General features: G+C 39.7%; 1 protein-coding gene across 12 annotated transcripts in view; it reads left to right on the top strand.

Moving 5' to 3' along the window:
• ubr4 (ubiquitin protein ligase E3 component n-recognin 4) overlaps positions 1-21,174 on the top strand; it is a 53,734-nt gene that overhangs the window by 20,222 nt on the left and 12,338 nt on the right. For 3 of the 12 annotated variants that reach the window (XM_040047866.1, XM_040047867.1, XM_040047871.1), the window contains 50 exons: positions 31-132; positions 212-312; positions 439-826; positions 1,319-1,382; positions 1,934-2,125; positions 2,272-2,342; positions 3,071-3,263; positions 3,925-4,158; positions 4,277-4,447; positions 4,582-4,764; positions 5,112-5,270; positions 5,382-5,534; positions 5,706-5,933; positions 6,612-6,769; positions 6,871-7,045; positions 7,257-7,458; positions 7,785-7,948; positions 8,353-8,569; positions 8,793-9,009; positions 9,590-9,622; positions 9,892-9,955; positions 10,078-10,212; positions 10,343-10,517; positions 10,733-10,864; positions 11,075-11,196; positions 11,427-11,538; positions 11,703-11,833; positions 12,481-12,658; positions 13,086-13,190; positions 13,587-13,742; positions 14,131-14,299; positions 14,520-14,724; positions 14,807-14,920; positions 15,155-15,364; positions 15,453-15,602; positions 15,689-15,916; positions 16,166-16,244; positions 16,348-16,590; positions 16,762-16,930; positions 17,072-17,216; positions 17,502-17,587; positions 17,691-17,778; positions 18,095-18,288; positions 18,461-18,700; positions 18,790-18,928; positions 19,049-19,174; positions 19,343-19,471; positions 19,567-19,916; positions 20,156-20,246; positions 20,413-20,497. In XM_040047866.1, coding sequence (XP_039903800.1) covers positions 31-132; positions 212-312; positions 439-826; positions 1,319-1,382; positions 1,934-2,125; positions 2,272-2,342; positions 3,071-3,263; positions 3,925-4,158; positions 4,277-4,447; positions 4,582-4,764; positions 5,112-5,270; positions 5,382-5,534; positions 5,706-5,933; positions 6,612-6,769; positions 6,871-7,045; positions 7,257-7,458; positions 7,785-7,948; positions 8,353-8,569; positions 8,793-9,009; positions 9,590-9,622; positions 9,892-9,955; positions 10,078-10,212; positions 10,343-10,517; positions 10,733-10,864; positions 11,075-11,196; positions 11,427-11,538; positions 11,703-11,833; positions 12,481-12,658; positions 13,086-13,190; positions 13,587-13,742; positions 14,131-14,299; positions 14,520-14,724; positions 14,807-14,920; positions 15,155-15,364; positions 15,453-15,602; positions 15,689-15,916; positions 16,166-16,244; positions 16,348-16,590; positions 16,762-16,930; positions 17,072-17,216; positions 17,502-17,587; positions 17,691-17,778; positions 18,095-18,288; positions 18,461-18,700; positions 18,790-18,928; positions 19,049-19,174; positions 19,343-19,471; positions 19,567-19,916; positions 20,156-20,246; positions 20,413-20,497 — 7,955 coding nt within the window. The remainder of the gene's footprint in view (positions 1-30; positions 133-211; positions 313-438; positions 827-1,318; positions 1,383-1,933; positions 2,126-2,271; positions 2,343-3,070; positions 3,264-3,924; positions 4,159-4,276; positions 4,448-4,581; positions 4,765-5,111; positions 5,271-5,381; positions 5,535-5,705; positions 5,934-6,611; positions 6,770-6,870; positions 7,046-7,256; positions 7,459-7,784; positions 7,949-8,352; positions 8,570-8,792; positions 9,010-9,589; positions 9,623-9,891; positions 9,956-10,077; positions 10,213-10,342; positions 10,518-10,732; positions 10,865-11,074; positions 11,197-11,426; positions 11,539-11,702; positions 11,834-12,480; positions 12,659-13,085; positions 13,191-13,586; positions 13,743-14,130; positions 14,300-14,519; positions 14,725-14,806; positions 14,921-15,154; positions 15,365-15,452; positions 15,603-15,688; positions 15,917-16,165; positions 16,245-16,347; positions 16,591-16,761; positions 16,931-17,071; positions 17,217-17,501; positions 17,588-17,690; positions 17,779-18,094; positions 18,289-18,460; positions 18,701-18,789; positions 18,929-19,048; positions 19,175-19,342; positions 19,472-19,566; positions 19,917-20,155; positions 20,247-20,412; positions 20,498-21,174) is intronic. The other 9 variants (XM_040047872.1, XM_040047874.1, XM_040047869.1 and 6 more) reach the window with 8 other exon arrangements.

Consider the following 21,174-nt stretch of genomic DNA (forward strand, 5'->3'; position numbering starts at 1 on the left):
ATTTTTTTTTTTTAAATTTATATTTCTTAGTGGTTTGGATGAGTCCATCCTTGAGGAATGCCTTCAGTACCTTGAAAAACAACTTGAAAGCAGTCAGGTCCGAAAGGCAATGGAAGAATTCTTTTCATTCAGGTATTGTCTCTGCTGATAACACAATCTGGCTTCTCATTCATTCAGTCACCTCACATATTTTGGGTTTCTTCTTTTTCAGTGGTGAGCTTGTCCAAATTATGATGGCAACGGCCAATGAAAACCTGTCTCCAAAGTTTTGTAACAGAGTGCTGAAATTCTTCACCAAGCTTTTCCAGCTCAGTAAGTCTGTAATAATTTTAAAACTATACTGTCCAAGTTTGGTTATATTCAAGCTTTTCAAGGCAGAGCTCTTTGAGCTAAAGCTGGAGTAGATCCCTCTAAGTTTCATCATGCATTTTTCTCCAGCGGAGAAGAACCCAAACCCAAGCCTGTTAGGCCTGTGTGGCTCTTTGGCCCAGCTGGCCTGCGTGGAGCCCTCTCGTCTGCAGTCCTGGCTGACACGTATGACTGCTACCCCACCAAAGGACTCAGAACAACTGGAAATTGTGCAAGAAAACAGACAGCTTCTGCAGCTGCTAACCACTCATATTGTGCGTGACAATAGCCAGGTGGGCGAAGGAGTCTGCACTGTACTCCTCAGCACACTTATTCCCATGGCAACAGACATGCTGGCCAATGGTGATGGAACAGGTTTTCCTGAGCTCATGGTCATCATGGCCACACTCGCCAGTGCGGGACAGGGTGCAGGCCACCTCCAGCTGCACAGGGCAGCTATAGACTGGCTGACTAGATGGTAAGAAATGAATTTTACAGGCATGGAGATCTAAGTTTCAGTCGCATCACTAAAGAAATCTAAAGGGTGGAATTATATAGTTGCTACAGCCAAACTCGCTAGGAAAAATTGCTTGGTTTAAGCTCAATTTATACTTCTGCTATGAATCTATCCAGCAGCTATGACAGCAGCTACACCCTAGGGTGTGGCCTTATGTACACATCTCCACATGTCTGATTGGTTTTCCTGCTGATTGCAATGTCATCTTCTTTTTGTAACTGTATTTCTTTTTAATTATTTAAGCTCAAATCTGATGTTGTTCAATTTCCATTGGTAGGAGTATTCAAATAAATTTAGCTCAGTAGCACAGAAATCTGAGCCTCGAGTAGCATTTTGGCTGTGTTATTACATGTTACAGTGAAAGCTCTCTGTAGATTCAGTGTCGGAATATAAATCTAGGTAGAAATTTAAATGGAGAACTTGTGACCTAAAAGCTTATCTTTTGTTTTGCAGCAAAAAGTATTTAACACAGAAGAATGTCGTGGAAAAAGTGAGCACAAACTTGTCTCATGGAAAGGTGGGTTTCTCACACACTGAAGTGAATTTTGGACATTTCCACAGAATGAGATTTTAATTACACCACACTTGTTGTAGACCTATGATCAGCCTTGTTATTTGAGAATAATATCGTCACCTCTCTAAAGGTTAAAGACCTTACGTATTCTTTGTTTTGGGAGTGTATTGCAATCTGTGGACTTTCTCTGTGGAAAAAGAAAGGATGTCCTTCTTTGTTACATTTTATATTAAGAAAATGTAAAATCTCTTCAAGGTTAAAATCAAGTGTAAATCATACTATTCTGATTTGATTATGAATCTACTACCACATAGTTGTACATCATGTCCTCTGGTTGTCTGTGTGCTTCTCATACCCCATATTGGACAATCAGAATGAATGATAATGAAACTGGCTTTAGGCAATTAAAAGAAAACACTGTAAAAGTACCAATTTGCCAAAGTATTTTTCTGTGATATATTACATTTTGAAAAATGGCCCAAAATGTGTCCCCTGCAGTTCAGATATTAACATATCTAAATATCAACTGATATGCACCTCTTCTTTGATTTCAGCATGCCAGCATGCTGGAATGCTCATGTCACATCATCTCCTATCTAGCTGATGTGATGAACGCCTTGCGTCAAAGCAGCGGTCAAGGCAACTCAGCAGTGCTGATGGAGGGAGAGGAAAAGGCCATGGAAGTAGACTCAGACTGGGTGGAGGAACTTGTAGTAGAGGAGGATGATTCCCAGGCAGAGGACTCTGTAAGAAGTTGTTCTTTTATTCTCGTCTGTCTCTGTGTGTATGGACTTACAGACATACATCAGTGCTGTTTTTGGGCTTAGTTTTTATCTCTGTCAGTTTGCTATATGAAACAATCCTTTTTAACATGTATGTCATTGTTTGACAGGATGAAGACTCACTTTGCAACAAACTTTGCACTTTTACCATCACTCAGAAGGAATTCATGAACCAGCACTGGTAAAGAAAAGTTTGTTTATTGTGATTTTGTTCTAATCTTAAGTGCGGCCTTTGGTTCCAAATACATCCGCATTACACCTAAAAATGGATTTGTCATACAGTACACGTTTGATTATTTCATTTGTTATTATTCATTTTTTACTAAGAATAAACAAAAAACAGAAACTCATATATTTAGTAGATTGCCTTTATGAATCAGAAAAGCTGATGGTGTTTCTCGAATCTGTGGAAACGGGAGGACTCCACACTGCTGAATTACGATGGAAGACAAAATTGCATACATTTGTAACATTTGTAATGTAATTAGTGTTATGTACCTGGAAAAAGTAACAGTGTGTTAACAACATGTAATATTTTCTATGTGAATTTTTATTTGTTTTTTGACTTACTGTGAATATTTAAGGATACAGAGGGCAGCTATAAAAGGTTAAAAATGCCTTAATTCATCTAGAGCCTCTGTGGTGTGTAAATCTAACCGGGCAGCAACATATTTAAAGCTTGTCTGAGCTGAGTTAATCTTCTGGAAAATAATCTCCTTGGTTAGCTCTGGAATATGAGTAATTTTTAATTAATTTATCTGGGAAGATTTAGGTGGTAGCATGATCAAATAGCCTTCTCTTGTGATATATCCATTTAGACATGGAGAAATACAGTGTCATTCTTTAGTTTCTCACATGATGTGATGTGCCATGCTATATATAGTATTGCCTATACTTTTCATTCTGCAGGTACCACTGTCACACCTGTAAGATGGTGGATGGGGTAGGTGTGTGCACAGTGTGCGCCAAGGTCTGTCACAAAGACCATGAGATCTCCTATGCCAAATATGGCTCTTTCTTCTGTGACTGCGGTGCCAAAGAGGATGGCAGCTGCCAGGTGAGACCGAATACCTCAGGTCATCATGGGAAGAGAACAACAGCGGTAACTTTAGCTTGCAAGTCATTCCCCCATTGACCTCCATCCAGTCATTTCATTTGATTAGGGTTATAGCTAGCCCACACATTTGGCCAGAAAATGAGCAAAATCATGTTAGGAATGTCTTTTTGTCAACCTTTTGTGTACTGAACAGGTCAGCTTCCCTAGTTAATCTTAAAGTCCGTGTAAAGAGATAATTCAAGGTTTACTTTGTATAAATATAAAAGTCTTTGAACCATCTTTTACTGAATTTTGTAGGTGTCATATAATATTTTTTATCTGTGTGGTTTATAAAATATTTTTTATGATGTGACAAACATGTTTGTAACCACTTTACACAGACTTTAACAAAAAATTTTTATGTGCATGTGATGAGCAAGCCATCAATTACATCTTACCTTTAGTTTATGGCGTAATAAGTACGATAGGCTTTTAGCTTTTTTGTTTTGTTAATGCGATGTTTTCCTCACTGTCAGTGTTGTGATAACATTTGCTCATAACAGTTTGGTTCACTTTTTTATAAATGTTTGTTCCACTTCTGCACTTATACGTATTATCGGTTGACATTTACAATGCATAAAGGGGAGCATAAAGAATCATTTAAGTATACATTTATGTTAATATCAACTTTCGCCACTTCTTACTTTGTGTGTTGCATCATTCACAGGCCCTGGTCAAACGCAGTCCCAGCAGCGGCATGGGCTCTACTCTTAAAGAGTCTTCAGCTTTCCAGAGTGAGCTGCGTATGCCTGAGAGTGCTATTCGCCACCAAAATTCCTCACCGTCTGACAAGGGCAAGGTCACCATCTGTGATGGCAAATCCAGTGATGAAGACAGACCTAAGAAGAGCAGCGTGTGCAAGAGCATCGAAGGCTGTCAAGAAGAGCTGCTAGCACAAGTGGTTAGAGAGAACATATTAATTTATTTTTATCTGTCATCTCCTAAAACCGTTAAGAGTTCTTTTATATGTGAAAAGATGTTGTGAGACTTATGTTTTTGCCCCTCTTTTATCATGCTAGATGGGGTCATCTACTGCTGCAGTCATACTGGAAATGCTCATGTTTCTCATGGAAGCTATCCAGACCAACTTCCAGCAAGCATCAGCAGTGGGAAGCAGCAGCCGGGCACAGCAAGCCCTCAATGAACTGCATACTCAGGACAAAATTGTGGAGATGACGGACCAGTTAATGGTATCATGACCCAAATAGATTGCCTGTTCCAGTAAAACACTTAATTCATTGATAAGTTATTAAAACTTAATTAAAATAGAATTCTATTATTTAGCTGCTGCATTTCATTGTTAACGGCTACTTTTTCCCTTCAGGTCCCCACACTTGGCTCCCAGGAAGGAGCTTTTGAGAATGTGCGAATGAACTACAGCGGTGACCAGGGGCAAACTATACGCCAGCTCATCAGTGCACATGTCCTGCGCCGTGTTGCCATGTGTGTTCTGTCTTCCCCCCATGGACGGCGTCAGCACCTGGCAGTCAGCCATGAAAAGGGGAAGGTAAACTAAACAATTTAAGTTCCTTTGTCCAGTTAGAAGGGCTTTCATTGAATTCTTATTTAAAATATATGCATTGTTATTGATTCAGACTTGTCTGTGAAACAGAGCATCATGACAAGGAAAAAAATCTACACTCAAATGAATAATAGAATAAAAAACATTCCTCTTTCTATGTTATTATGTTTTTGTGTTTTTTCTCTTTGACTTTTTTCTTTAAGTTTTCTTTAAGTTGTTTTGTTTGTTATCAAGATACTTTGCAAACTATGAAATAATAACAGATAGGGAAATCTGTGTTTTCACTGTTAAAATGTCTCAACCTGACTTTTTCTCCATTTCCTATCTGGCAGATAACAGTCCTTCAGCTGTCTACTCTCCTGAAACAAGCTGACTCAAGCAAAAGGAAGTTGACACTGACCCGTTTGGCTTCAGCCCCAGTCCCATTCACTGTCCTTAGTCTTACAGGAAACCCCTGTAATGAAGACTACCTGGCTGTGTGTGGCCTTAAGGTCAGAAACGAGCTGCTTCTTGTAAAACAACTTGTGGAGTCAAAAGAACAGTTGCTGTAGGAATTTGTTAAATTTAACTATCTTGTTTTTTTTCCTTTCATCTCTTCCCAGGACTGCCATGTACTAACTTTCAGCAGCACAGGTTCTGTGTCTGACCACCTGGTGTTGCATCCACAACTGGCCACTGGCAACTTTATCATCAAAGCTATCTGGTTACCAGGCTCACAGACTGAACTTGCCATCATCACTGCTGACTTTGTCAAGGTATATATTAAAATAATAAACATATTTTGCACTTAAAGCAACATAATTGATTTTGTTTCTGCAATTTCTTTATGAAAACAACCATAGATACTATACATATACCTTTCTGCCCTAGGAAAACAAAAGATTGCTTAATACTGCCTTTTAATGCTTGTTCCCTTTGGAAAACAGATCTATGACTTGTCAGTGGATGCCCTGAGTCCAATGTACTATTTCCTGCTCCCAAGTTCCAAGATTCGTGATGCTACATTCCTTTTCAATGAAGAGGGGAAGAACATTATTGTCATCATGTCATCAGCAGGTTACATGTACACCCAGGTCATGGATGAATCTAGCAGTGCTCAGCATGGCCCTTTTTATGTTACAAATGTATTGGAGATAACCCACGAAGACTTGAAGGTAACTAGGATTTGACATGAGTTGATGTTGTGACAAGGTTGCTTGTCTTAATGGTCTCCAACAGGGGTGTCAAATGTACGACCTTCGGGCCACATTCGGCCCACAATACAATTATATCTGGCCTGCAAGGTATTTTCATACGTCAGTTATTAATGGCTCGTCTGCATGGGGGAGCTAAATCTTCAGCCCTGCTGAGAATCCATGCAAGCATGGGTGGGACTTTATTTTGATGGGCACACCATGCTGCCAATCACATGCAAAGACAGACTGCGATCAGACCATTATGTGAAAAAAGGAAAAGGGGGCAGAAGTTCTAAAAGCAGCAAGTTCAGTAGTGTGCCAAATCATGCCAGAGTACAAAAAATGCTTAGCTATGTCTCTAATAAAACCTCTGTAACTTTGTGAAAAATAGAAATGTTTCTGTTTTTCACTTTCTGCTATAGAATTATCAGGGGTGGGGGCTACAGGCTAATTACAAGTGGGCTGTATGTGGCCCACGATGTAAAATGAGTTTGACACCCCTGGTCTACAGTGTTTCTGTCATACTTTCCAGCTCTCATTTCTTTTGGGGGAATGTTTGGTTGATGTGTACATCATACCTTTATTCAGTGTTCAGGTGTTTTTGAAACTACATTAAAGAAAGCAGTTTTGAGGTAAATTCTTTCTTTGTAAACACAGGATAGCAATGGACAGGTAGCTGGCGGTGGTGTTTCTGTCTATTACTCCCATGTCCTTCAGATGCTTTTCTTCAGCTACAGCCAGGGGAAGTCATTCGCTGCCACAGTGAGCCGCAGCACAACTGATGTGCAGAGGCTCTTTGCCATCAATGTGAAAGGGTAACACAATAAAATAGTCTGTAAAAGCCTATCAAATATAATCGTAACTGGAAAAGAAAATTATGAACAGAAATATTTTTTTTCCTATTTTGTCTTTAAAGCTCCAATGGTGGCAGCAGTAAGATGTCTCCTGCACTGTGCCAGTGGTCTGAGGTCATGAACCATCCAGGCCTTGTGTGCTGTGTGCAACAGACAACAGGCATACCTCTGGTTATCATGGTCAAACCTGACACCTTCCTCATCCAAGAGATTAAAACCCTGCCAGCCAAAGCTAAGGTAAATACCATTTACTATTGTGACATGAAACTGGTTAGGATACCATCAAAACAGTAATTGGAGAAAAAAAGGAAATTCCATTTTGGAGTACAGAACTGTATAAACACAAAGCTTTTCCGGTTGTCTTGTTTACTAAGCAAAGTTATTTCCCATGACTATACCTAATTTTACTGTTTTCTAAGGTTAACATTTATTTGTCGGTTTCTGTCAGATTCAAGATATGGTAGCTATCCGACACACTGCCAGTAATGAGCAGCAGCGCACTACCATGATTCTTCTATGTGAGGATGGCAGCTTGCGAATCTACATGGCAAATGTGGACAACACCTCCTACTGGCTCCAGCCCTCATTGCAGCCCAGCTGTGGCATAAGCATCATGAAGCCAGTCCGCAAGCGCAAGGCCGCTGCTGCCAGTAAGTTTGTGAACAATGGTTATTTTGTAAATGCCAGTTATGTATGATGAATGAACAGCTTGTACTAACCTGTTTATTGCTTACTTAATATTTGCTGATATGTTACTGATGACACAGATTTGTAAGCTTTTCCATAAATGCCCGTATGTTTTCTGATTTAAGTTTGCCTATTTTAAATTTTTCTTAAAATTCAAAGTGTAATTCATTCACATTTTCAGATCATGTTTCTTGTGTTCATTCTCCATGTAGCCAGACATACACAATAATAAAAGCAACTAATCTAAAATTTTGGGGAGCTAATTTGAATGTAATGATTTTACTTTAAGCCACCCGAACTTCCAGTCAGGTGACATTCCCAGTGGATTTCTTTGAACACAACCAGCAACTGACAGAGGTGGAGTTTGGGGGTAATGACTTGCTGCAGGTCTACAACGGACAGCAGATCAAACACAGGCTCAACTCCACAGGGATGTATGTGGCCAACACAAAGGTAGACGCATTGTACCTTAATGTTCTGTGTTAGAAAAGGTGTAAAAACATTGCTCTGCTTCTCTCTTGTAATGCAGGTTATTGCTGCGTCAGCAGTGCTTGAGTTGATAACCATGGTGCAGCAGAGGGATCTATGTTAATTAAATTTTATGTAAATGTAGTTTAATGTTATCTGCCATCACTTGTGTTGAGACTTTGCTGTCTTTGCCATCTACATTTGTGCAGTTTACTATACCAGAGTACATTAGTATACGTCCAGTCTAAATCCAAGTGACCCTGCTTTAAATAAAAACAGTGAAGACACCTATTCTAAACATGTTTTTCAGCTGTAGTCAAGAAAAAAAGATGTAAAATAACAAATGTCATGTTTCTTTTTGCTTTCCTTTCTCTTTTCCTTCATCCTAGCCTGGAGGGTTCACTGTAGAGGCAGTAAACAACAACAGTTCAATGGTGATGACAGGCATGCGGGTTCAGGTGGGCACCCAGGCCATTGAAAGGGCTCCTTCTTATGTGGAGGTCTTTGGACGCACCATGCAGATAAATCTGACAAGAGCTCGCTGGTTTGACTTCCCCTTCACGAGAGAGGAGGCCCTGCAGGCTGACAAGAAGCTGTCTATATTTAGTAAGATCAAGACTGTGCAGTGGTTATACTTTTCTTTTCTTTTTTCTTTTCTTTTTTTTTTTTTTTTTTACTACTTAATGGTTTTTCTTGTTACCTGTATTGATATTCCAATACACGTGTTTAAATAATTTGCGCTGACCTGTTCATATTATTTGGTCATATGGTCATATGCTGCAGTCTGTTTAGATAGATCTTCTAATACACTGTCTTGTTAATTTTTAAGTTGGAGCATCCGTTGACCCAGCTGGAGTCACCATGCTTGATTCAATTAAGATCTATGGAAAAACCAAGGAGCAGTTTGGCTGGCCTGAGGATCCACCAGAAGACTTCTCATCTGCCTCAGTTAACAATGTCTGCAGTCCCAGCCTCAACCAGGGCAATGGGACCTCTGATGGAGACATAGCCACCCCAACTACAACTAGTGGCACTGTATTAGAGAGGTATGATCTTTTCAATTTGGGCTGCGAAAAGGTCAACCCAAGTTGTTGGCATTCACACTTTTTTATCCCCAGGGTTGAATAAACCACTCCTAATGAACTGATAAGCAAGTTTGACCATCATCTATTAAGTACCTTTATATAAAACCTCTTGGTAGATTTGTCGGGTTCAGTGTTTCATCATAACTGTTTTTTGGTCCATTCATTTGACAACAAAATATTTTGCTAAAACATTGTTTTATCTACAGTTCCTCAGTTTTGTGTGAAGATGTATATTTTGTGAAAAGCGCATTACATATATTACCATAGATGTGATGTTTTTTAAAAATTATTTTAACTCATACTACATTTTATAAGCATGTATTGAATACAGCTGTGTAGTATGGGTTGTTGGACACAACCCTGAAATTTGAGCAGTAGCAGTGAGCTCTCTTTAGTGTGTTTTAGTGCATGGCTCTTGTGATCATCTTTTCTTGCATGTGTCTTTTGTTCAACTGAATCATTTATTTCCACTTGTTTCTTTCCGTGATCCTCACACTTATTTTTGTTCTTTTTCTTTTGCTCCCAAAATTACAATAAAAAGTTGTGAAACTGAGTCCTTATCAACATTGGACCGGTTAGTAACTGCCTTTTCTCTGCTTGTTTGTATGGTTTTGTGCATGTGTGCCAGCTTGTTTGTCTTTGCCTGCAACCGAACGTGCCATGCACCATTTCCACACCTGTGCAGCAACAGAAACATTTTTCCCCTGACATTTATTCTTGCACTCAATTTTGTTTGGCGTTTAGAGTAGCAGCAGAATAATAGTGCTTTTCCCCCCTGTATGATTGGTTATTTAAAGAATAATTCACAGGAGATGCAGAATTGATGTTCTTTCTCTATTTCAGGTTGGTGGTCAGCTCCCTTGAAGCTTTGGAAAGCTGTTTTGCAGTTGGTTCATCCAGTGAAAAGGTAAACCTGTTAAGACTTTATTTTTTTTATTGACTTTTAAAAGCATAATTCTGTATAAATGAATCCCTGTTATCTACATGCTTGTGTTCAGGATGCATTTTTAATTCATGTCAACTCTATAGGAGAAAAACAAGGCTGCAGCACTGGAGTTGGCAACTTTACTTCTGTCGATGCCAACACCTGTAGGTGTGCAGCAGCAGACAAAGGGGCTTCTTGCCAGTCTGCACACAAGCCGTACTGCCTACCACAATCACAAGGTAATAAAAGAGGCCAAATTCATACAATGTTTAGCTCATTATAATCTGAAAAATGTTGTATTGATTTTCATTAACAGCCAAACACCTTAATACTCTCGCGAACCACTATCCCTCCCTCTGTTCTCCTCAGGACCAGTCCTTGCTGAGCAATGCTGTGCAGTGTCTGAATAGTTGCAGCCGGGAAGGGAAAGAGCTAGACCCTGATGTCTTCCAAAGACTTGTAATCACTGCCCGCTCCATTGCGATCATGAGACCCAACAACTTGGTGCATTTCACAGAAACAAAATCATTGCACCATGACTCGGGTAAGAAGCTTTTCTTGTTATGAAGAATGCTGGCATAGAATAGAATGTTTTATATGTATTCTTGTGTGAGCATATAACAAATAAACTTGATTTTTGTCACTTGGAGTCAAAGTCAGAAAAAGATACTTTTTACTTTTCACTTACAATGAAACAGCTTGGAAGTTAACTGACTTATAATTCTCACACTTACTGGTGTTCTTCTCTTACTAACGCAGAGGTGACAGAGGATGGACAAAAGCATGTGGATAGTGAGAACTGTAATTTTATTGCACAACTGATGAATAACTTCTGGAAGCTCCATGCCCTAAAACCAAAGAATGCCTTTCTTGCTCCTGCTTGCTTGCCTGGTAAGTTCCACCCTGTGGGTCCCCAACATTTTGCAAGAACATTTATTGTTAAATGTATATGCATTTATACATATGTGTTGTGAGTAATGTTGATTCACTTAAATCTTATGTAAACCATTTACACGTATTGTAATGCCCAACAGCACGAGTACATTTGTCTTTTATTCTGAAACCCTAGTCTGGAAATGAGTTATTTATTTAAAATTTAAGGTCTAACTCATGTGGAAGCAACAGTAAATGCCTTGGTAGACATCATCCATGCATACTGCACATGTGAGCTGGATTACGTCAATGTAGCCTCCAAAATCTACATGCAGATGTTACTGTGTCCTGTAAGTATATCAGTTTTATTGATCAGTCATTTTTATTTGTCTTCTTCTCCTTGAACAGCATTTTAACTACTGTAGTTTGTACCTTGTCAGTAGATTTGTTTTTACATGGCTTTACAAGGGTGATAATAAGCAGCATGCCTATATTAAAGATTTTAGGCAATTAGAAGGAGCTCTTGCATGGATCACTGTCAAAGTCATAAGGTAACCAGTCTATATTTAACAATTCACAGGACACTGCTGTCAGCTTTTCTTGCAAGCAGGCTCTGATCAGAGTGCTTAGACCAAGAAACAAGCGACGCCATGTGACCCTTCCATCTCCCCCACGTTCCAACACACCTATGGGTATGTTTATTAATTAATTCAAAGTATTAATTGAATGTTACTAGATGTACATGAATATTTGATAGTTTTTTGGGGCAATATTAAATATGATTTCTCATATTAGTTATCATTTTAACAAGGCTTTAGGGATCCTCTAAATGTTTGCGGTTGATCTCCTTTATCAGGAGACAAGGATGATGATGACGACGACGATGCAGATGACAAAATGCAGTCATCAGTGTTGACTGGTGGAGAAGAGGGTCGACAGGAGAGCCAAGAACAAAATGAAGTGGACCATGGCGACTTTGAGATGGTGGTGAGACAAAGAGCAGCAGTCTGTAGGCCAGGGGTGTCCAACTCCAGGCCTCGAGGGACAGTGTCCTGAAGGTTTTAGATGTGTCCTTGATCCAATACAGCTGTTTTAAATGGCTAAATTACCTCCTCAACATGTCTTGAAGTTCTCTAGAGACCTGGTAATGAACTAATCATGATTCAAGTGTGTTGACCCAGAGTGAGATCTAAAACTTGCAGAATACCGGCCCTTGAAGCCTGGAGTTGGACACCCCTGCTGTAGGCTGTTTCTGACATTGGACTAGCATGTTTTTTTTAGACTGTTTAGAGACACTCATCGCAAAAGTATAAATGATCTTCCTGTTCCTGAATTATTCTGGATGCAGAGTATAATGTTGTAACATCGCAAAGATATATTTAAAGTAACTAACTAGCTCTGACGATGTCAAAAAGTTTGTAATTCACTTCTGTTCATTTATATTATGACTAAATTGTTTTTCTGAGCTCACACTACATAGACAATAAATATACACTGGAGTAACATTTTTTAAAAGCCACTTATATTCCTTTCTTTGGCTTGTATGACCATCTTCAAATTTAAATCTTAGTTATCTATAAATTACATATTCATGTTAAAATTCGGTAAAACATGCCTGTTTTTGTGCTTCACAGTCCGAGTCTATGGTCCTGGAGACAGCAGAAAATGTCAACAATGGAAATCCATCTCCCCTCGAGGCTCTGCTTGCTGGAGCTGAAGGTTTCCCCCCTATGCTTGACATACCTCCTGATGCAGATGATGAAACCATGGTAGAGTTGGCAATTGCTCTAAGCCTGCAGCAGGATCAACAGGGTAAGTGACCAGAAAATCCTAAATAAAGTAATAATTTTGTGACTAGTGTGACTGTGACTTATTACTAGTCCTACTCAGCATTACAGTCTTTCCTGTCTATGCTGAAACTATTCTAAATTTCTTTAAACCTTGAAATTCATAGAGCCTTACAATTTTTCTTTTACATAATTGTTTCGAAGCTTTTTTGTTCTGTGTGTGTGTGTGTGTGTGTGTGTGTGTGTGGCTATATCAGTTGCCACCCTTCAGAGTGATTTAAGCCCTCATAAGTTATTCAACAAAATACAAATTTTTTTCCCCCCCCCCCCCCAGATTACGTTATTTGAATTGTTCTGATCTGCAAAACTTAATGTTTCACCCTGACACATTTTAATGGAAGTTTGGGCACTCCTAGAAGTCCGTCCTTAAACACAATTTTTGACATTTTTAGGCAGTAGCAGCAGTGCTCTTGGGCTTCAGAGTCTAGGCCTGTCTGGCCAGGCCCCAAGCTCCTCTTCACTTGATGCTGGCACCCTGTCAGACACCACTGCATCAGGTAATAAGACCATCTTCATGCTCAACCGGAAGCTAGTTTTTAATGCTTGCAAAGTCACTGTTGCAAGTCAGTTAAACAAACCTTTTTTTAAAAGTTCCAAAAATAAAATAACTTTTTATTTTTAAATTAAATAAAAGGAAATTATTATCATTAAATAATTTTATTCTAACTTGAAGCTCATAAGCTCATCAGTCATACAGCATGTAGTTGTACTGCTCATATCTGTAAGCTGGCCAATGTCAAATTAACCCCTATAATTTAATGCCACACTGGTCACAATGGGTTCAGTAGCACTTATTTTTGATTGTACTGCATGCTCTTTGCATTGTTGGTGCACAAGTATAAACTAAGATCATGTATCCTGGCCAGATGACCGCGGTGTATTTACTGTTACAGCTATTGCTATGATTTCAGCCCCGGCATCAGATGATGAGGGCAGCACAGCTGCTACTGATGGTTCCACATTGCGGACCTCCCCAGCTGAGCACGGCGGCAGCGTGGGCTCAGAGAGTGGAGGTTCTGCTATCGACTCTGTAGCAGGGGAGCACAGTGGTGGGTGATTTAAGTAAAACAGGCCAGTTTAATATTAAAAACATTATATATGCATGCCCCGAATTAGTGGTAGTATCTCAAATATGTAGGAACTTCTATATCCAATTCTTTTCAGCCCCGTAGTAAGTATTAGACTTTAAACTTCTTTAGACATTAATTTTCTCTAATTCCCAATAACCTTCTGAGAAAGGTAGCTCTAAGTTTACAGATTATAATATAGTGTGTCACCTTTCCTATCCTTCCCTTTTCCCATGCCTCATTTTGTTGCGCTTTAAAGTCCTGAGGGGCAAACGTGACTCTTCAGTTTAAAATAAAACCTAATCCTTCCCTGTGTTATATTACCAGGTTTCCATATTGCTTAGTTGCTTTCATTCATGCATTTGTATAGTGTCAGGTCGCAGCAGTGCATATGGAGACACAACAGCGGAAGGCCACCCCGCTGGTCCAGGCAGCGTGAGTTCCAGCACTGGAGCCATTAGTACCACCACAGCCCAGCAGGAATGTGAAGGCTCAGAAGGTGAAGGAGAGACTGAAGGAGACATTCACACAAGCAACAGGTCAGATTCATGAATTTGGATTATTTTAGGTTAACTTAAGGCTCCATGATAATGAACATCTGCCATGTGAAGTGCTGAAGACTCATTTATACTATCTATGGATACCAACATGACCATAAGAAAGACAGATAATAATATTTAGTTTTTATTACATTGTCATGAAAAGTGATTTATGCTTAATAGTTTAACCAGTAAAAAATGTCATTATGTTTTTCATTAGGTTGCACATGGTTCGTCTTATGCTACTGGAGCGTTTGCTTCAGCACCTTTCTCAGCTCCACAATGTAGGTGGAGTCCAAGCTATCCCTTACATGCAAGTTATCCTCATGTTGACCTCTGACCTTGACGGTGAGGATGAAAAGGATAAAGGTGCTTTGGATGACCTGCTTGCACAGCTCATTGCCGAGCTTGGCATGCACAAGAAGGTAACTACTGTTTTGTCCTTTCCTCATTTTGTATCAGGCTCAGAATATTTTTGTTTTACTGAATCGTGTTATATCTCTGCAGGATGTTTCCAAGAAGAATGAGCGTTGTTCCATAAATGAAGTTCATTTGGTCATCATGAGGCTGCTTAGTGTCTTCATGTCTCGAACAAAGTCTGGATCCAAATCTTCCTCTGAGGTACAGTTGTACTATAATCACTATGTAGTGTGTAGCCAGGTTTGCACCTCTCTCAACAACTGCTCAAAATTGATTGCAGTCATTCATCACATCTCATTTTTGCTCAAGTTTCATATTATTATTAACATAACTTGTGCCATGAAGCTCACAGTTTCATGGCTATCATGCAACTTGATTATACTTTGTACATCATGAATTTTGAAGTCAGCTGTTTTCCCTCTTTTTGTCTTCTAGTCATCCTCCCTCATTTCCAATGCCACAGCAACCGCCTTGCTCAGCCTGGGTTCTATTGACTACTGCCTCCAAGTGCTTAAGTCACTCCTGGAGTTTTGGAAGAGCCAACAGGGTGAAGAAGAGCCAGTGACTGCCAGCCAGCTCCTCCGCACACACACAGCTTCCTCTCCCCCTGACATGAGTCCTTTCTTCCTTCGCCAATATGTTAAGGTAAGATAATCTCAACATAAAAAATGTAAGAGACTATTTATATCTCTCAAATTTTAACATTAACTCAATATATTGTTTTTGCAATCAGGGGCATGCTGCTGATGTGTTTGAAGCCTACTCCCAGTTGTTGACTGAAATGGTGCTTCGGCTGCCATATCAGATAAAGAAAATTGCTGACGCCAACCCACGTATCCCACCTCCTGTATTTGATCATTCCTGGTTCTACTATCTATCTGAAGTAAGTAAATAAATGTTTTTTTTCCCTTTTGTCTTTCCAAAAGAGAGAAATTGATCTCCTCATTTTTTCCCCCCAATTTTTCCCAGTATCTGATGATACAACAGACACCATTCGTCAGGAGGCAAGTCAGAAAACTGTTGCTGTTCATTTGCGGCTCAAAAGAAAAATATCGTCAGCTACGAGACCTGCACACTCTTGACTCTCATGTGCGCAGCATCAAAAAGCTTCTAGAGGAACAGGGCATCTTCCTCCGGGCTGGTGTGGTCACTGCCTCATCTGGCTCAGCCCTACAGTATGACACACTCATCAATCTGGTGAGTGTCTTGATAAGACAGTGTACCACTCCTGCATTACTCTGGATCCATTATGTATAAAACAGGTTTATTTGGAACTTGTTTGTTTGTGTTTTTATCCTTTTTTGTGTCTTAGTAAGCTACAGTGCTGTGTTGAATTTATTGGTTTTAGAATCTGTTTTATTTTGTTTTTTTATATATATATATATATATATGATTTTTGTTTTCTTTGCTATGCTTTGCTGTAAATTGCTTTATTTATTTTTGTAGATGGAACACCTGAAAGCTTGTGCTGAAATTGCCACTCAAAGGACAATCAACTGGCAGAAGTTCTGCATGAAGGATGACTGTAAGTTGTTTGTGATTACTTATTTATTTTTGAAGCAACAAATGTTTTACACAAGTACTAACTATTTATGTCTCTGTCTTTGCTTTTCTTTTTTTCCATACAGCTGTCTTGTACTTCTTGCTCCAAGTCAGTTTCTTAGTGGATGAGGGCGTTTCCCCAGTTTTGCTGCAACTCCTCTCCTGTGCTCTGTGTGGCAGCAAGGTGCTGGCCAGCTCCTCCTCTACCTCATCCTCATTCTCAGGCGGAGGGTCTGGTAGTGCTGGACAGACAGGAGCCTCTCAGTCCTCTCAGAGCAAGTCTTCTAGTAAAAAGAGCAAAAAAGAAGACAAAGAGAAAGAAAAAGATGGTGAGAAAATAAAAAATGACTAGTTGTACTTCTTCGAAAATCAACTAGCGTAGAAGCACATATTGGGTACTGAAGTGCTCCTTTGAACCTGAACAAGATGTAAAAGTGGTGTAAAATGATTGGTCGATGAGATTATCCTGAATTTAATTGTATCTTGTCAACTGACCACAGGGGATGGTGTTGGTAGCCAGGAGGATCAGCTTTGTATGGCTCTGGTCAGTCAGCTTAACAAATTTGCAGACAAGGAGACGCTCATTCAGTTCCTACGCTGTTTCTTGCTGGAGTCAAACTCATCTGCTGTGCGCTGGCAAGCCCACTGCTTGGCGCTGCATATCTACAGGTATTGTAGAAACATACACCTAGTACATTGGGTAGTTTGGTCTAAAGATTAGTCTATTTAACAAAAGCTTAGGCTTATTGCATCACTTTTTAACAATTGAATACATGTATGGACAACCTGATATTGTTTGTACTTCCGCAGGAACTCTAGTAAATCTCAGCAGGAGCTGCTGCTTGAACTGACTTGGGCCATCTGGCCAGAGCTTCCTGCATATGGCCGTAAAGCTGCCCAATTTGTCGACCTACTTGGTTACTTCTCACTCAAAACCCCTCAAACTGAGAAAAAGGTTAGATTTTTTCTTTTCTTTTTTCTTTCTTTAAAATCCTTTTCTGTATTTCATGCAGTTTTTTTTTTTTTTAATAAAATTATAGTTTGGCTATTTTCTATATCAATTCAAAGAGGAATAATTCAGTATTTACAATTAAACGGTTAGTTTTTGTTCTTAAAGTATTACACAAGGGTTCATATCCTGATGCTTGTGTTTTTATTTGTCTCTACAGACCATCACTTTCATTATGATAGAAGATGAAATTGTTTTGTTTCTCTTATTTATTTATGTATTTTTCCCCAGCTGAAGGAGTATTCCCAAAAGGCTGTGGAAATCCTGAGAGCACAGAACCATATCCTGACAAATCACCCCAACTCCAATATATACAAGTATGTTGATAAATACTGAAATCGAAACATTCAATCTTATAACAGTGAGAATGCAACTATTGGGCATCATCTACATAAAATTACATGTGTTTTTTTTCTGCAGCACACTCTCTGGATTAGTGGAGTTTGATGGCTTTTATCTGGAAAGTGACCCCTGCTTGGTGTGCAACAATCCAGAAGTTCCCTTCTCCGTGAGTGAAACACACCCTCACACAACAGGCATATTCTTTTAAAAAAGTACACAGGCAGTCAAGCTAATTAAAATAATTTTTACATACTAGTAAATTTCACAGGGGAAGGCTTAAAGAGAGATGGTATTGGTTTCAGAATTCGAAAACCCCCTGCCAAATGCAAAACTCTTAGTATTAACTGTGTAACATAGCTGGTTAGTTAAACAATGATGAAATACAGTTATGTTGATAGAAACATCCTCTAAACGTAGGTATAAACAGTTCTCAGTATTGTTTTAAGCATAGTTTTAATTTTTATTTTATTTTCATCCACCAGAATATAAAACTGTCATCCATCAAAGTAGACACCCGCTATACGACCACACAACAGGTTGTCAAGCTCATTGGTAGCCACACCATCAGCAAAGTCACAGTGAAGATTGGTGACCTCAAACGCACCAAAATGGTCCGCACCATCAATCTCTATTACAACAACAGGACAGTCCAGGCGATCGTGGAGCTGAAGAATAAGTATGTCAGCAAAGAGCTGCTGTTCTTTCTTGCTTTTAGTTTTCATATTATTATGGTAAATTTTAAGGTGCAAAGATGTAGTATCAACTTGGAAGTTTCATTTTAATTTACTTTTTTGGCATTAATTAGGAGTTCTTAACTTTACTGTCTTTTTTTTTTTTTTTCTTTTTAGGCCTGCTCGTTGGCACAAAGCCAAGAAAGTTCAGCTCACCCCGGGACAAACAGAAGTGAAGATTGACCTTCCCTTACCTATCGTCGCTTCCAACTTGATGATTGAGTTTTCCGATTTCTACGAGAACTACCAGGCTTCCACTGAGACCCTGCAGTGTCCACGCTGCAGTGCTTCCGTACCGGCCAACCCCGGTGTGTGTGGCAACTGCGGTGAGAATGTGTATCAGTGCCACAAGTGCAGGTGAGCCCTGTGTTTCCTCTGCGGTTCTTAAAGAATTGAAGACACTTTTAGATTTATTGGATTTTTACTATATGGTTGACACTTTTCAGGTCTATCAATTATGACGAAAAAGACCCCTTCCTGTGCAACGCCTGTGGTTTCTGCAAATATGCCCGATTTGACTTCATGCTGTATGCTAAACCATGCTGTGCTGTGGATCCTATTGAAAATGAGGAAGACAGGAAAAAGGTAGAAAAAAAAAAAAGAAGCCTCTTCTAGGACAAGAAAAGCATTTAAAGGAATTGGTTAAAAATAGGCTTACCATTCCTAAAAGTCAGACTACAAAATGTTTTGTCCCTTTTTGCATAGGCTGTGACCAACATTAACACCCTGTTGGACAAAGCTGACCGGGTCTACCACCAGCTGATGGGTCACCGGCCTCAGTTGGAGAGTCTCTTGTCTAAAGTCAATGAGGCAGCACCGGAGAAGCCCCAGGTCAGTCAAGAGGGACTGAAAGAGCACTTGACCTAAATAAGCACAGCTTGTACTAATGCAACCTGCACATGCTGCAGAGATCATTTATGTTTTTCTTCAGTCTCTCTTTTAGCTCTATTTCTACAGTTTTATCTAACAGTATTTTCTCTTGTCTTTTATTTCTTTCAGGATGACACTGGAGCAGGAGCAGGACTTGGTGCATCCTCTGCTAATGTGAACAGATACATTCAGCAGCTGGCTCAGGAATACAGTGGAGATTGCAAGACCTCATTTGATGAACTCTCCAAGATTATACAGGTTAGGAAGAAAATGCAGTTAACTTTCCTGATAATCTGTACCCTTGTTTTCTTCCTGCTCTCATACAATTGTGCCCCTTCCTTCTTTGTTTACAGAAAGTGCTTGCATCTCGTAAAGAGCTCTTGGAGTATGACCTACAACAGAGAGAGGCTGCCACTAAGTCATCTCGGAGCAGCAGTAGCCACCAGCCCACCTTCACCGCCAGTCAGTACCGCGCCCTCTCTGTGCTGGGCTGCGGCCATACATCCTCAACCAAGTGTTACGGCTGTGCCTCAGCTGTTACAGGTCACTGCATCACACTGCTCCGCGCACTGGCCACCAATCCAGCCCTTCGGCAGATCCTAGTCCTTCAGGGTCTCATCCGTGAGCTGTTTGAGTATAACTTGCGTCGAGGTACAGCAGCCATGAGGGAGGAGGTGCGCCAGCTGGTCTGTCTCCTCACTAGGTATGTCCTTTCCTTCACATATTTTCATGTGACAATTAATTGCCTGACTTCAGTTCCACATATAAGCAATGATAGTATTGTAAGTTGTTGGAACGATAACATTGAAATCTCAGCTTTTTGCTTTTTAACTTTCTATGTTAATACACGCTGTATATAATGGTGTTTCATTGTCATTTGGTCTCCTGTATCCTTACATGTTTGTTTGTTTTTTTTCCTTGTCTCTCTATCTTTTGCTTCAGAGATCACCCAGAAGCCACTCAGCAGATGAACGATCTGATCATTGCCAAGGTGTCAGCTGCCCTCAAAGGTCACTGGGCCAATCCTGATCTGGTAGGTCTCAGAGGTCATACTGAAAATAATTTAAACCCAACAAACATTGTTTTTGTGGGGGGGGGTTTGTTTGTTTTTTTCCAGAGTCGCTGTGACTATGAACTTTACTATAAAGAGATCCGATTTTAAAATACACACACTATGTTTTTTGTTTTTCCCCCATCAGGTTAGTAATTTGCAGTATGAAATGCTGCTGCTAACGGACTCCATTTCAAAAGAGGGTGGATGCTGGGAATTACGGTTGCGTTGTGGTAAGCATTAATAATATACTTCAATTATGTTGTGCATTGTTTGTCTATAACAATTAATTAATAAATTAAATTAATAAAATATGCATATGATATATTCTATTGATGGATCATTTATATGGATAAGGCAGCGGTCCCCAGCCTTTGCGCCACGGACCAGTTCATGTCCGACAATATTTTCACGGACTGGCGGACGGACAGGTGTCGTGGATAAATACAACAAAATAAAACCAGTACCAGTACCCCCCCCCCCAAAAAAAAAAAAATAAAAAATTATTCATAACACAGAAAAAGACCCAGGGAAACTATTTTAAAAAACTGACGCTAAAAACAGATAGAAACCCTGAAAACCATAAATTTCACACCCGAGCCTCAACTCTCAGTACCAAACGACTGGTCGATGGCCCGGGGGTTGGGGACCACTGGGCTAAGGGACTCTAAATTTATAAACAGTTCATGCAGCTCTGTCAATCCTGGCCAGAAATTTTGAGACAACAATTTATTTATTTATTTATTTATTTTGGTTTGGTTATTTTTGTCTGACCAAATCAGTCTCGGTCTACATAGGGTGGTATTGATTAGACACCTGGAACTATCGCTCTTCTTCTTCTTTTTTCCTCTAATATTATTTTGAAAGAGGTTTTGTTGGATTAAAGCAGTTAAGAGTCTTCGACTAATAG

This window comes from Simochromis diagramma, unplaced genomic scaffold (genome assembly GCF_900408965.1).
Source record: "Simochromis diagramma unplaced genomic scaffold, fSimDia1.1 OVJJ01000387.1, whole genome shotgun sequence".
Classification (NCBI taxonomy): Eukaryota; Metazoa; Chordata; class Actinopteri; order Cichliformes; family Cichlidae; genus Simochromis; species Simochromis diagramma.